General features: G+C 35.4%; 1 protein-coding gene across 1 annotated transcript; it reads left to right on the forward strand.

The window, feature by feature from the left end:
- The first annotated feature begins 1,839 nt into the window (after positions 1 to 1,839).
- LOC9299929 (FT-interacting protein 1) lies at positions 1,840 to 5,563 on the forward strand. The gene is made up of 2 exons (XM_021016141.1): positions 1,840 to 4,060; positions 4,504 to 5,563. The coding sequence occupies exons 1-2, from the start codon at positions 1,907 to 1,909 to the stop codon at positions 5,464 to 5,466; spliced, it is 3,117 nt and encodes a 1,038-aa protein (XP_020871800.1). The 5' UTR covers positions 1,840 to 1,906; the 3' UTR covers positions 5,467 to 5,563.
- The last annotated feature ends 8,703 nt before the right edge of the window (positions 5,564 to 14,266 follow it).

The following is a 14,266-nucleotide window of genomic DNA, read 5'->3' on the forward strand; positions in this document are numbered from 1 at the left end:
ATTTCGGATAACAAAAAAAAAAAAAATAGAAGTGACACATCTTTGTAATCTGATTTGTGTTTGCCGTCGAAGGTGTGATTATGTTGGCGATGATGATGGTAGTGATGACGTAAAATATTGTTAAGTTTTGAAATTCCTAATTAATTCCTTCTAATGTTATCGTTACGTTTTAGGTTGTATGTGTTGCATACGTGATGCATGAAAGCCCATAGCCATGAAAGCTTCGAAAGAGAAGTGAATCCTATGTCGACATGTCATATCCATCGTGTACCCAAGCCATTGTCATTCTAATCATCTCCGTCGACGTTTTCACCTAACCAAAGGATAATAGGGAAGAAGAAGAAAAACCTTAATGAGGAGGGAATTGAAAGGAAGAAGAAAAAGAGAGAGAAAGCGAAGAAGAAGGAAACGTGGAAGCAAAGAGAAAGAGAGACCGTGGAATGACGAGAAGGCATATAAGAAAAAGAAAAATGTGAATGAAGAAGAAGAGTGTAAAAGGCTCATATGATCCACACCAAAGATAGAGTTGTATGTGGTGAACTACATATCGGAGGAAAAAACAGTTCCGACACAACATCTTTAGGAAAATGTGAAAAGCTCATGACCTTTCCTTTCATGAATACTTTTGATTTACATTTTCGTTATATATTAGTAGATTTTTTTTTATCTTAGTCAATTTTGTAGCATTAAAGATTTTGGTTTGAAAAGTTTCTACACACTTGGATCTTAAATCGAGTATACATGTAAAAGTGAGAAAACAGTTATGACATGACCTCTTTATGCCAACGTTTAGTTCATATGTAGCGGAAACTTGATGGCAAGATTTCTTACTGATTGGGGATGATTTATTTTTGTATAAGAGATGTTATGATGGTCTTTTTAGGATGAATAGGGTCATTGTCAAAATATTTTTATAATTGTTTTACTAATAGCAAAATCATTAATAGTAGAAAACAAGTAAGAGATAATAACACATCATATTAGTAATATATTTTATACTAAATTTTATCCTATAAATTTTTTTTCTTATTAAAACAATTTTAAATAACGTAAATGATACTAAAACTATAAATAAAGAACATTTCTGTTAAAAATAATAAATAATAAATATTATAGTATTTTTGTATTACTACTGTCAATGTATAACTACTTAAATGAATACTAAAACCAGAAATATATTAAATCAATCGATAATAACAAACCCCGGATAGCGGAAGTTAATAACTTATATATATAAATTATTATTACACCACAAAAATATTAGATATTTAATATTTTACTATTTAATTAATTTGAATCACTTTTAGATAAATTCTATATGTGTGGGTAGCACCTAGTTTTTACTTAGCATATATCCATTTTTTCCCTTAAGTAATCGAAAATCCGCCCAAATGGAAAGATGGGTTTTATTTGGTACGTTTCGTCCTTGTATACGAAATTTATCTACAACGATATTATAAATTACTTATTTAGTAAGAAAAAAAAATACTTATTTTGTATAAAGTTCGAATGTTGATATAAAATTAATTGTATATCTAAATTAAATTAGTACATTACCAGCAAAAGGATTGTTTGCTTTGAGCTTTGCATAGATGCAAAAAGAAAATAAAGCCTTTGTCCCGCATTTGTTCGACCTGTAACCATTTGCAGCTTTATACTTTTCCTCTCTAAATTCTTCTTCCATAAAAAAAAAAAAAAAAAAAAAAAAAAAAAAAAAAAAAAAAAAAAAAAGTTTAATGAGAGACAAAAGCAGCTTCTTCATAATCACATTCTTTACTTCAACTTCTAAACAAGCTTCTTTCTTTAATCAGAATAAATACCTTTCTTCCACAATTAGGTTTCTCTCCTCAAGATTCTTTCCCTTTTAAATCTCCCTTGCACTCCAAGAAACCAAGAAAAACCCACAATGAGAAACACCACCAAACTGGTCGTGCACGTGGTTGATGCTCAATATCTTATGCCCAGAGATGGCCAAGGCTCAGCAAGTCCTTTTGTAGAAGTTGATTTCCTTAACCAGTTAAGCAAAACAAGAACCGTACCTAAAAGCCTTAACCCTGTCTGGAACCAGAAACTCTTCTTTGATTACGACCAGAGTGTGATAAGCCATCACAACCAACACATTGAAGTCTCTGTTTACCACGAAAGAAGACCGATTCCCGGTAGAAGTTTCCTCGGTAGAGTCAAGATTCCTCTCTCTAATATTGTTTACAAGGACGACCAAGTGTACCAGCGCTTCACGTTGGAGAAGAAATGGCTTCTTTCTTCTGTTAAAGGTGAGATTGGTCTCAAATTCTACATTTCATCATCCGAACAAGAGAAAACCTTTCCTCCTCCTCTTCATTCTAAACCTTACACCAGTCCAACTCAAGCCTCTGCCTCTGGAACTGAAGAAGATACTGCTCATTCTGAAACAGATGATTCTCTAAAGAGTTTTGCATCAGCAGAGCAAGAAGATCTTCCTGATTCTGCTAGCGAGTGTGTCAAAGGCAAAAGGACAGAAGAAGTTAAAGAACCAGATCAGAAACTACATAGACAAGAAGTTTTTGCTCGGCCAGCACCAATGCATTCCATTCGCCTGCGCTCTCGTGAAAACCCACATGAAGCCAAGAAACCGCTGTCTCGTGGAGCTAACCAGCTTCACCCTCAAAACACCAACCACTTGCAATCATATGTTGAAACTGACCCAGATGACTTTAAGGTGAGAGACATGAACTTGGATCTTGGAGAGAGATGGCCAAATCCAAATGCTGGGGAGAGATTTACGGGCACATACGATCTTGTGGAACAGATGTTTTATCTCTATGTTCGAGTTGTTAAAGCAAAAGAGCTACCACCTGGTTCAATCACTGGCGGATGTGATCCTTACGTGGAGGTCAAGCTAGGGAATTACAAGGGAAGAACGAAGCACTTTGATAGGAAGACAACACTTCCTGAATGGAACCAAGTTTTTGCATTTACCAAAGAACGTATTCAATCATCAGTTCTTGAAGTTTTCGTGAAGGACAAAGAAACTCTAGGTCGAGATGATATTCTTGGAAAGGTAATGTTTGATCTGAACGAAATCCCAACAAGGGTTCCACCAAACAGCCCTTTGGCACCGCAGTGGTACCGATTAGAGGATTGGAGAGGAGAAGGCAAAGTAGTACGAGGAGAGATAATGATTGCTGTCTGGATGGGAACACAAGCCGATGAAGCTTTTCCTGAAGCATGGCACGCCGACTCTGCTTCTGTTCATGGAGAAGGCGTGTTCAACATCAGATCCAAGGTATATGTATCTCCTAAGCTGTGGTACTTAAGAGTCAATGTTATCGAAGCTCAAGACATGATCCCGAGTGATAGGAACCGGCTTCCTGATGTTTTCGTCAAAGCCAATGTCGGAATGCAAACCCTAAAGACAAGTATCTGTCCCATGAAGACAACAAATCCACTCTGGAATGAAGATCTTGTCTTTGTAGTTGCTGAGCCATTTGAAGAGCAGCTAGTGATCTCTGTAGAAGACCGCGTTCACACTTCGAAAGATGAAGTAATTGGCAAGATCACCCTACCGATGAACGTGTTCGAGAAGCGGTTAGACCACCGTCCAGTCCATTCCCGTTGGTTCAATCTTGATAAGTACGGTACCGGAGTTCTAGAGCCAGACTCAAGAAGAAAGGAACATAAGTTCTCGAGCCGGATTCACCTACGAATATGTCTTGAAGGAGGCTACCATGTGATGGACGAGTCAACAATGTATATTAGCGACACAAGACCTACGGCTAGACAGCTGTGGAAGCAGCCGGTGGGAATGTTAGAGATTGGGATTCTTGGAGCAAACGGGTTGGTGCCAATGAAGTTGAAAGACGGTAGAGGAAGCACAAACGCTTATTGTGTGGCTAAGTACGGGCAAAAATGGGTGAGAACCAGAACCATTCTTGACACATTAAGTCCAAGATGGAACGAGCAGTACACATGGGAAGTATATGATCCTTGTACTGTCATTACTCTCGGAGTTTTCGACAATAATCATTTGGGTTCTTCACAATCCGGAACTGCAGATTCTAAAGATTCAAGAATCGGAAAGGTGATCTCTTTCTGTGTACATAATCTTAGGGTGACTATTAGCTTTTAAAACCATTAATTGGTTCTGTTTTTACTTTTTACCATTTGCTTCTTCTGAAACTAGAACTCATTTTTTGGGTCGGTTTGGTTTAAAAATATTTCAGTTCACATGATTTTGAGCAAAACCTTAACAAAAATCAAATAAGTAAAAAAAAATTAATTAATATTATATAATTTAGAATAATTCTATGGATTTTTAGTATACAATTTGTTACAATTTTAAAATTAATTTATTCAGTTTCGATTTCGTTTTAATTTTTTTCGGTTTAAATTTGGTTTGTTTTTGTTTAAAAGATAGCATTAATTTTTGCTCGGTTTGGCTATTATGGCCACCCCTACCATAGTCATACGTAAGATGCATTATGTTTCACTTCTAACTTTGTGGATTTGAAACCCTTGGAACAGGTTCGCATTAGGCTGTCTACACTAGAGGCTCACAAGATCTACACACATTCATTTCCTCTTCTTGTTCTTCAACCGCACGGTCTCAAGAAAACGGGCGACCTACAACTATCTGTCCGTTTTACGACTCTCTCTTTAACCAACATCATCTACAATTACGGCCACACCCTTCTCCCCAAAATGCACTATCTTTTCCCTTTCACGGTCAACCAAGTAGACGGTTTGAGGTACCAAGCCATGAACATTGTTGCAACCCGCCTTGGCCGAGCTGAGCCACCACTTAGGAAAGAGGTCGTCGAGTACATGTTGGATGTAGATTCTCACCTATGGAGCATGAGAAGAAGCAAAGCCAACTTTTTTCGCATAATGTCGCTTCTTTCAGGTTATTTCTTGGTCGGGAAGTGGCTAGAAGATGTTTGCAACTGGAGATACCCGGTTACTTCGGTTCTGGTCAATGTCTTGTTCTTCATTTTGGTCATGTACCCTGAACTGATTTTGCCTACCATGTTTCTCTACATGTTCTTCATTGGATTGTGGAACTTCAGGTCCAGGCCGAGACACCCTCCTCACATGGATATGAAACTCTCATGGGCCGAGGCTGTTGGTCCTGATGAGCTCGATGAAGAGTTCGACACATTCCCAACGTCTCGGTCACAAGAGTTGGTCCGGCTGAGGTATGACCGGCTCAGAAGCGTGGCAGGTAGGATCCAGACTGTTGTTGGAGATATTGCATCTCAGGGAGAGAGAATTCAGTCACTTTTAATCTGGCGAGACCCCAGGGCTACAAGCCTCTTCATTTTGTTCTGCTTGGCTGCGTCGGTGGTCCTTTACGCAATGCCGTTCAAAGCAATGGCACTAGCTAGTGGGCTATACTATCTAAGGCACCCAAAGTTTAGAAGCAAGTTACCTTCTCTGCCAAGTAACTTCTTCAAGAGATTGCCGTCTCGTACAGATAGCCTTCTTTGACCTAAACTCTTTCTTTTGCAAGATTTACAATAAAATGACTTTGTTATAACTTTTTCTTTTGTTTCTAATCTATATATAATAGCAATCTAATAAATACCATTTGCACATCGAAACCTTTCGTTTAAATCGATTATTTTTTACGGTTATTTTGGTTACGTCTTTTTATCGCAATTTTCGTTTAATCGGTTATTTTTTTACGGTTATGTCGTTTCCAATAAATACCATTTACACATCTGAACGGTTGCGTCTTTTTATTGCAACCTTTCGTTTAAATATATAATAGTAATCTCAATAAATACCTTTTGCAAATTTGAACGGTTGTGTATTTTCGTCGCAACCTTTCGTTAAGTTTTTTTTTTAAACTATAAAATATTATTACTTTTTTAAAAAGTTGCATCTGTTCAATTTTTAACTATAAAAAATCTGAACATATATGTCTATTTGTCGCAATCTTTCGTTATTTTTTTTAAATATCTATAAAATATAATTTGTGGTTGTGTACTTGTGTTTCCTTAAAGTTGCATCTGTTTAGTTTTTAAATATAAAATATTTGAACTATTGTGTCATATCGTCGCAACTTTTTAGTTAAGTTTTTTTAATAATTATAAAATGTAATTTATGGTTGTGTTTTCTTAAAGTTGCATCTATTTAATTTTTAACTATAAATTATAAATTTTATGGTTTTGTTATTTAGAAAGTTGCATCTGTTCCGTGGTTGAAACAGTTCGTCAAATAAACTTTTTCATTTTACAATTGTTAAAAGTTGCATCTGTACAATTTTTAACTATAAAGTATAAATTTTATGGTTTTGATTTGTTCAAAAGTTACAACAGTTCATTTTTAATAACTATAAAATATAATTTTTTTTTTTAACATCTTCATTCTTTATTAATTTGGAAACGATAATACAAATGTATCAATGAGCATACAAATTAAAGCTCCGCAAACCATACAACCAATACTTAAGTAGCACGAAATAAACGAGAAAGTGAAAAAACACGTTGCTTCCGGATGTTGATAAACCTTACACGCTAACAGATTAATCAATCTGTTATTTTCCTTCATCGTCTTCGTCGTCAGTCTATTTTGATTTTCTTGTTGGGCTATCTTTTCTGTTATGTAGCGCCAAAACTTTGTATGAAAATCAAAGGGTTGCGATCCATCAGTTACATCGCTAACCACACAAACATTTGCATCTTCTGAACCAGGCGATTGCACAATAGTGGTTGTAAATATCACCCATGATAGATCCATAATCTCGATTCCTTTGTTGATATTCTTCAATGGCCATAATTGAAAATTTCTTGCAGTTTCTTCAAATGGTTTCAATAAAACGTCATTCTGTAGACGTAGACTATGGTTCCTTTTGTACTCTTGGTGTAAGATCAATTGCTTCCAAAGCCACCTAAACCTTTTGGATCCAAAAAAACAATATTCATATCCAAATAGAACAATTGGCAGAGAAAAGTTTTTCGAGCACAAGAATGAAAAGGCATCATCATAATATTCTATCCTCGCCTTCATGATTGAAAAAAAGAGGCCCATAACCGCCAAACAGAGATAGAGATAACGTCTAACGATAAGATCTGTTTGAATCTTAATGTCGCCATCATCTAATTCAACATTTGAGTCTCCAGGATCCCAAGTCCGAGATTGGAAATCATCTCTCTGAAAGAAAAGCGAATCGCAAAGGATTCGACGATGCATATGAGAATTGATTCCAATCAAAGAACAAAGAAAGCCTCTTGAACAAATCTCAAGCGGAAAGGCGTCGACACACCACCGACGAACTTGCCGGATTGTGGTCGGAATGAATCTCATCCCAAAGGAGAGGAAAATTATGAATAATTGAATGAAGAAAGCCAACGGATTTGCAGAAATCATTGGACAAAAAACTAGGGATTTATAACTGGAATAATGAAATTGAAACTAAAAACAAAATGAGAAACACCGACCAACGTCGAAGTCGACGCCAGCCGGGAAACAGTTGAAATAAAGGAAGGCTTGTCGGAGAAGGAGACTTTGGAATCGTCACGAGAGAGAGTAGGCAGAAAATTTTTTTTAACTATAAAATATAATTTATGGTTATGTTTTTTTTTTAAGTTGCATCTGTTCAATTTTTAACTATATAATATAATTTTATGGTTTGTGTTTAGAAAGTTGCATATGTTCAAAGATTGCAACGGTTAATCAAATAAACCTTTTCATTTTATGGTTGTTGGCATTTTTTCGCTATCTAGCATTCATATATATATATATATATATATATATATATATATACTTTGTTATCTATACTATTATTTATTTTTTCCTAAATAACTATAATTTTGGTTATTTGTTAATTTTTTCTGAGGATTATCTTTCTTTAACAACACAATTTAAAGTATTGCGTATTTTTATCATAATGTTTTGTTGAATGTATTTATATAATTATGTTGAGAAGTGTTTAAAAACTTGAAAAGGTACGTCTACTCATTATAATGATTAATTAATATATATGTTTATGATCACATCTTTTCACCATAATGTTTTTTAATAATAATATAAATCTTAATAATTGTTTCTGAAGGTTACGTCTCTTTAATCTTTATCATAATTTTTCGCAAAATATATCTTGATTTATTATTAAAAAGATTTTTTTGTAAGTTATCTAAATACATTATATTTTTTCGTTTAATATTTTTTTTCTTTAAAGATTTTTGAAATCATTTCCCCCGCGACATCGCGGGGGGTCTGATTCCTAGTATGAAATAATATTACGAACATATCATAAGGTTTGTAAAATGTTAACAGAAGAAAAAAAAAAAAAAAAACCAAGTTTGTAGCCATATACATTTCTTTGTAGTCAATTAACGAGTAATAAGTTTTTTCAAACCCCCACTATTGCATTATATTAAATTTATACTTCAAAGATATCTTTGTGCTAGAACATGAGTAATGAAATATTTGAATGTCATACTTGCACTTCATGTTTTGTGCAAAATTATGCATAAGCCTAATTCTCGATTATGTGGAATCCACGTGTCCACTTTCGTAGATTTGTTTTATGCGAGTTTGTGCAGAAATTGGTTTTTTCATACTTCCACAATAGCAATTTGTTAAATTCATACATGAACTTTATTAGTATGCTAAAACATACCCTAAATAATTAAAATTTTAAATTTCATACATATACTTCATGTTTCGGGTTAAAACGAACACTCGAAATCATCTAAAACGATGTCGTACTGTATTACTAGATTGAATCTGACATCATTCTACTTTTATGCTTTTCTATATTCTTCTTTTTCTCGAGTGGGGAATAGGCTTGGAAAAAAAACCGAACCCAAAAACCTGAATTGGAACCGCCCCAAAAAAACCGGTCCAGGTCACCAAATTACCCTATGCGAGTCAATTTCCCCATAAACTCGTATAAAACAAATCCACGTAGGTGCACACGTAGATTCTATGTAGTCGAGATTTAGGACGTACGCATGGTTTTTTATGAAACATGAAGTTCATGTATGAATTTCAAATATTTCATTACTCGAAGTATGTTCTAACACAACAATATAACTAAGCCTGAATGGGGTCAATAAACCAGAGTTTTGAATTGAAGCATGAGGCCCAAACCGAGACCGCTAATGAGTTAAACCTAAGAGAAACTCTAAATCTCCCACCTGTGTATAAAAGAAAAACACAAGCCCAAAAAGTGTTTCAGAAACCCTTGCCCGCCAAATCTCTAGGTAAGCCTCGACCTCAATTCGAGTCCTCTGTTTTCGTGTTGTCTGGCTCAGCCCTAACTCGATCCTTCTTTGTGAACCGTTGCAGCACCACTGGAGTCATCGGAGTCATCAGAGACCCTCGTTGTGCTCAGCCTTTGCCTCCATGTGAACCACCTTCGTCGGAAAGGTAAAACCCCTGAGCCATATATGAGATTTATGTCTCTGTTTTGATTGATGGTTGGAACCAGTCTAACCACTGTGACTTGAACCACCGCAGATTTGTGCCATTGAGCCCTCCACTTCGTCGCTCAGTCCGTCAAGTCAAACCGTCGAGAAAACTTGCCGAGAAAGGTAATCAGGCAAATCCATGTCTCGTGTCTGATAAGTTGGGAGAAACTGTAGTAGTAAAATAATTTCTCACAATTTATTCATTAGTCAATAAATTTATTTATACAAGGATCATAACTTGAGTAGCAAGTTCTTTACATATATGATAATAGGAAATTTACCTATTTAACAATAAAAATATATTATACAAATGTTAACTTTCTTTTTAAGTCGATCTCGTAATCTCCGAGATCTCCTAACAGTGTCTGTTGTTGCTTTGTGATGTTGTGATTATTAAACTGTGAAACTAAACCAGCCTAAACCAAGAGATCCCTTGTGTGAGTAGGGTCCAAAACCAAACTTGTAATCGTTAGTTGACTGACTTGTGATGTGGGTTTGTGGTTCGTACGATTCGTTAGTTTGGGTTTTGGAATTTGATTATTAAACCGGAGCTGTGGAGTTGGGTTAAAGTGACGTAGTTGTGAAGTTGTAGGATTATTAAATTGGGTTTGTTTAATCATAATTAATCGTGGGATAGTTTATTGAATTGAAATCATGGGTTGAATTGTGATGTTATTAAATTATTAATATCAGGACTCCGATCTTCCGCAATGTCGTGGAAGAAAAGATTACAACAAAATTTAAAAAGAAAAATATCAAACAAAAAATAACTACTTAAAAAAAAATTTATACCATATAGATAACAAAGTATATACATGAATGTTAGATAGCAAAAAAATACAACTTTATATGAAAAAGTATCAAACAAAAAGTAATTATAAATAAACACAACTTTTCTATAAATATATATAGAGTTAAAAAAAATGAAAGTTTAAATAGACAAAACTTTTTGTAAAAGACACAATTATTGGAACGAAAAGTTTGTGATGACAAAACACGAATAATACATGGTGACAAGATATAATTCTAAATGTACAGATATAACTTTAACTAATGATCTCAAAACATTTTTATAAACGGTTGCAATAGTTCATCAAATATACCAAAAATTGTAATATTTCATCAAAAGTTGTAGATAATTTAAATTTATAACGATTTATAAAATAAACCAAAATTTACATTTGTTCATGAAATAAACTAATATTACAATGATTTAACTAAGCGTTTGCAACAAATTATGCAGAGTTATGATAAAAAAATGCAACCGTAGAACACATTTATTTAGACCGAAACTTTTTAAAAAATATAATCGTAAAATATAACTTTTAGTTTAAATAAATAAATGTTATGATGCTTTATAAAAATAAAATAAAATTTGCAATTATTCGTGAAATAAACTAAATGTTGCAATGATTCAACTAAACGGTTGCAATCTTTTATGAAGAGTTACGATTAAAAGACGCAACCGTAGAAGATATTTCTCCAGATTGAAACTTTCTAAAAAAATATAACTGTACAAAATACACTTTTTAGTTTAAATAAATAACTTTTATAATGATTTATAAGATAAACCAAAAGTTACAATTGTTCGTGTAACTAAATGTTGCAATGGTTCAACTAAACGGCCGTTTATGAAGAGATACGATAAAAATTGCAACCGTAGAAGATAATTATTCGGATTATAACTTTATAAAAATACACAACCAAAATATATATTTTTTAGTTTAACAAAAAAAGAATAAACGAAAGGTTGCGATAAAAAGACGCAACCGTTCAAAAGTGCAAAATGCATTTATTGAGATTCTTATTATTATTAGATTTGGTTTAATTTAATTACTAAACCAAAGCTAATTAATTTAATTAGAAAACAAACAACAAATCAAGCTTAACACACTTGTCAAGGTTTAGAATTTGCTTTGGTTAATATAATAAAAGCAAGGATTATTCATTGGGGATAATCTTTGATCGGTTAACTAAACCATTATAGATTGAGAAGTGTAGTTCAACCAGTCTCCCGTTGTTGATAGTTTAAACCAAGAAGTCCAACCGAATTTGCTAATAAAGTGAGGACAAGTTGGCGTTTTCTTCGTATTCAAATATGTGTAGTTGATTACTTAATATAAGGTTCACATCATGGACAAGCTTCACATCCATGGTTCCATAATACTCAAAATAATAAAATAACACCAACATCATGGAAACGAGACCCTAGATCATCCTCTCCTCCTCGCATGATTCCACGTCAGATTTTATCTTTACTTGCAACAAGAAAGAGATGCATAAGTATTCAATAAATACTTAGTTGGCAATCATTCCATCTACGAGCTATACACACAAGCAAATTAAGAACACAAACAACTCATTCAACCAAGGGAAACCAAACCAATAAACAAACAATCACCTCATGAACTCGATTCTAGATCCATCAAAAATCCAGCCTATACATCATGGAAAACAACTCAATCAATCTCAATCGCTTAAATATGTTCATGGTCACACAGTCACCTTGCTCACAATGATTCCTTGAATGTACTTTACTTTTTAAGAAACCTTCAACCTCTATTACTTAATCTACAGCTAACCACAACAATAAAAGATCATTTAACCTAAACTGGAAAAATATGGAAAAATAACAGAAATGAACAGCCAGAATGATTGAGTCACGAATCTAAATCAAACTGTCCACTTTCAATCTACACCTTTGAAACTCAACTTCTAGATGTCCTGAAGTTATCTTCAAAGTTTCGTGATGATCCGACCGTAGATGAACTCGCGATCACTTTTTGAATCTAAGTTGGTCCAAATCACGTTTGAAATATAGCACCTCACGAAAAACCGGATAACTCTTAAACTATTAACTCAAATCGAAATCCGCAGTGGTACATCTAGGTCAACGGCTTAGCTACAACTCCATAAAAGTTTCTTACCAAAGATACCACGACGTATCTGATCTATCTACAACTCTTTCTTGAGCAAGCTTTGTTCTCTCTTCCAGCCACAATCAGCATCTCGCTTTTCCTCCTTGAAGGTGGCCACGAAAATTATGAGAAAGAACTAGGGCTTCTGCGATTTTTAGGAAATAAATAGACTTAACTTTATTTCGGTTCACTTAAATTAAATCGGAAATTAGAATTATTAAAATTAATCCATTCTTTCCTTAGTTTAATAATAAACTGACCAGCTTTATAAATCAACTGGAATTAAACCAATCCTGACATAAACTCAAATCTTCCATTTTTTTGGGACACGGGCGTTACAGAAAAGATAAGTGTACTTTGGTGACATAGGTGGCCAAATCAATTTTATTTTAACATCTCTGCATGCACCACCATATTTCCTAAAACCGGATTGTCACAATTTTGGTATCACAGACAATGCATGTCAGGATTATTTTACCAAAGCTGATTAATTTAGTTGGGAAAAACACCAGATCAACGTTAACTCACTTAGTCAAGGTTTAGAATTTGGTTTGGTTGATATATTAAATAACAGACTAATAACTGGATATAATATTTGATCGTTTAATTAAACCGCTGCAGATGGAGAAGTGAGAAATCCAACCAAATTTTCTAAGGTGAGGACAAGTTGGCATTTTCTTTGTATTCTTATGTATACTTGGCTTAACCTTATATTAAGTAATCAACTACATGTCGGGGTCGGATTCCATCCACCTTCTGAGACCGAGCCAAACTTCAAACATCCTGAACCTGTTAACGAGCTCGGGGTACCCTGCCAGACAGCTCGGGGCACCCTGCCAAACAGCTCGGGGTACCCTGCCAGACAGCTCGGTTGTCCGAGCCCACTCTTCCCTGGGTACCCGAGCCCACTCTTCTCCGGGTACCCGAGCCCACTCCTCTCTGGGTACCCGAGCCCGTTCTTCTCCGGGTATCCGAGCCTGTCCTCGCGAAGAAGCCTCCTAGCTACTCGAGGCGAAGTCGTCAGTCACCCGAGGCAGTCTTTAGGCCACTTGAACCAAGCAACCCGAGGCAAGGACTTAGTGAATATTCACCCTCAGAGTATCAAGCAAGGCATCATTTCCGATATACCCGGAAATGATAAGAGAGAATCTAGAAAGATCGACCCAAATCAGGAAATCTTCCAAAGACTCCGAAGAATAAGGAAATTATCCTGATCCGCGATATTCTAGCCGACTTCAAGATAAATGGAAATCTTCCGAGAATATCGCTGGAGAGGCGGTTTATGATCGCTATATAAGGAGACTCAAGGTTCTCATAGAGAAGAGGGAAATGTCGCTCTAGAATTTACACTACGCAAAGCTCTCACAGCACAAACATCTTTTTCTTTTACGATCAAACTTTTGTACGATCAAAGTCATCTTTTTCTTAATAATATAAAGAACGCCATCTTTGGTATCAATTGATTCTGTCGTTCTTTGAGAATTCTCGCAAATCGTATCCCTAAATTAAAACCCTAGACAAATCTCGATTGTGTTAGTTTCGACTTCCACAGTTTGGCGCCGTCTGTGGGGATACTTTAGAATTCTCTTACCCTAAGAACACAGAAATCGATCACCGAAGAAGAAATCGATCACCGAAGAAGACGATGAACGAGGACGATCGTCAGATACCACCAGCCGGAGGAGGCAATCCTAACCCTCCGAACCCTCAAACCGATCCGACAATCTCGGCGACCCTAGCCGAACTGAAAGATATGATGGTTAAATTCCAGAAGAAAGCTGACGACCAAGAGAAAGCTAACAAGACCTTGGCGCAGCGAATCGACGACACCAACCGACAACACCAGAGTCGCAACCCGAGCCGACCCTGCCAGACGCGGGAATCAAGACGATCCCACCGAGCCAGACGCAGTGGACTTGACGGACGAGCCGGATGATTTGCAAGACGAGC

This window comes from Arabidopsis lyrata, assembly GCF_000004255.2.
Source record: "Arabidopsis lyrata subsp. lyrata unplaced genomic scaffold ARALYscaffold_8, whole genome shotgun sequence".
In the NCBI taxonomy this organism is placed as follows: domain Eukaryota; kingdom Viridiplantae; phylum Streptophyta; class Magnoliopsida; order Brassicales; family Brassicaceae; genus Arabidopsis; species Arabidopsis lyrata.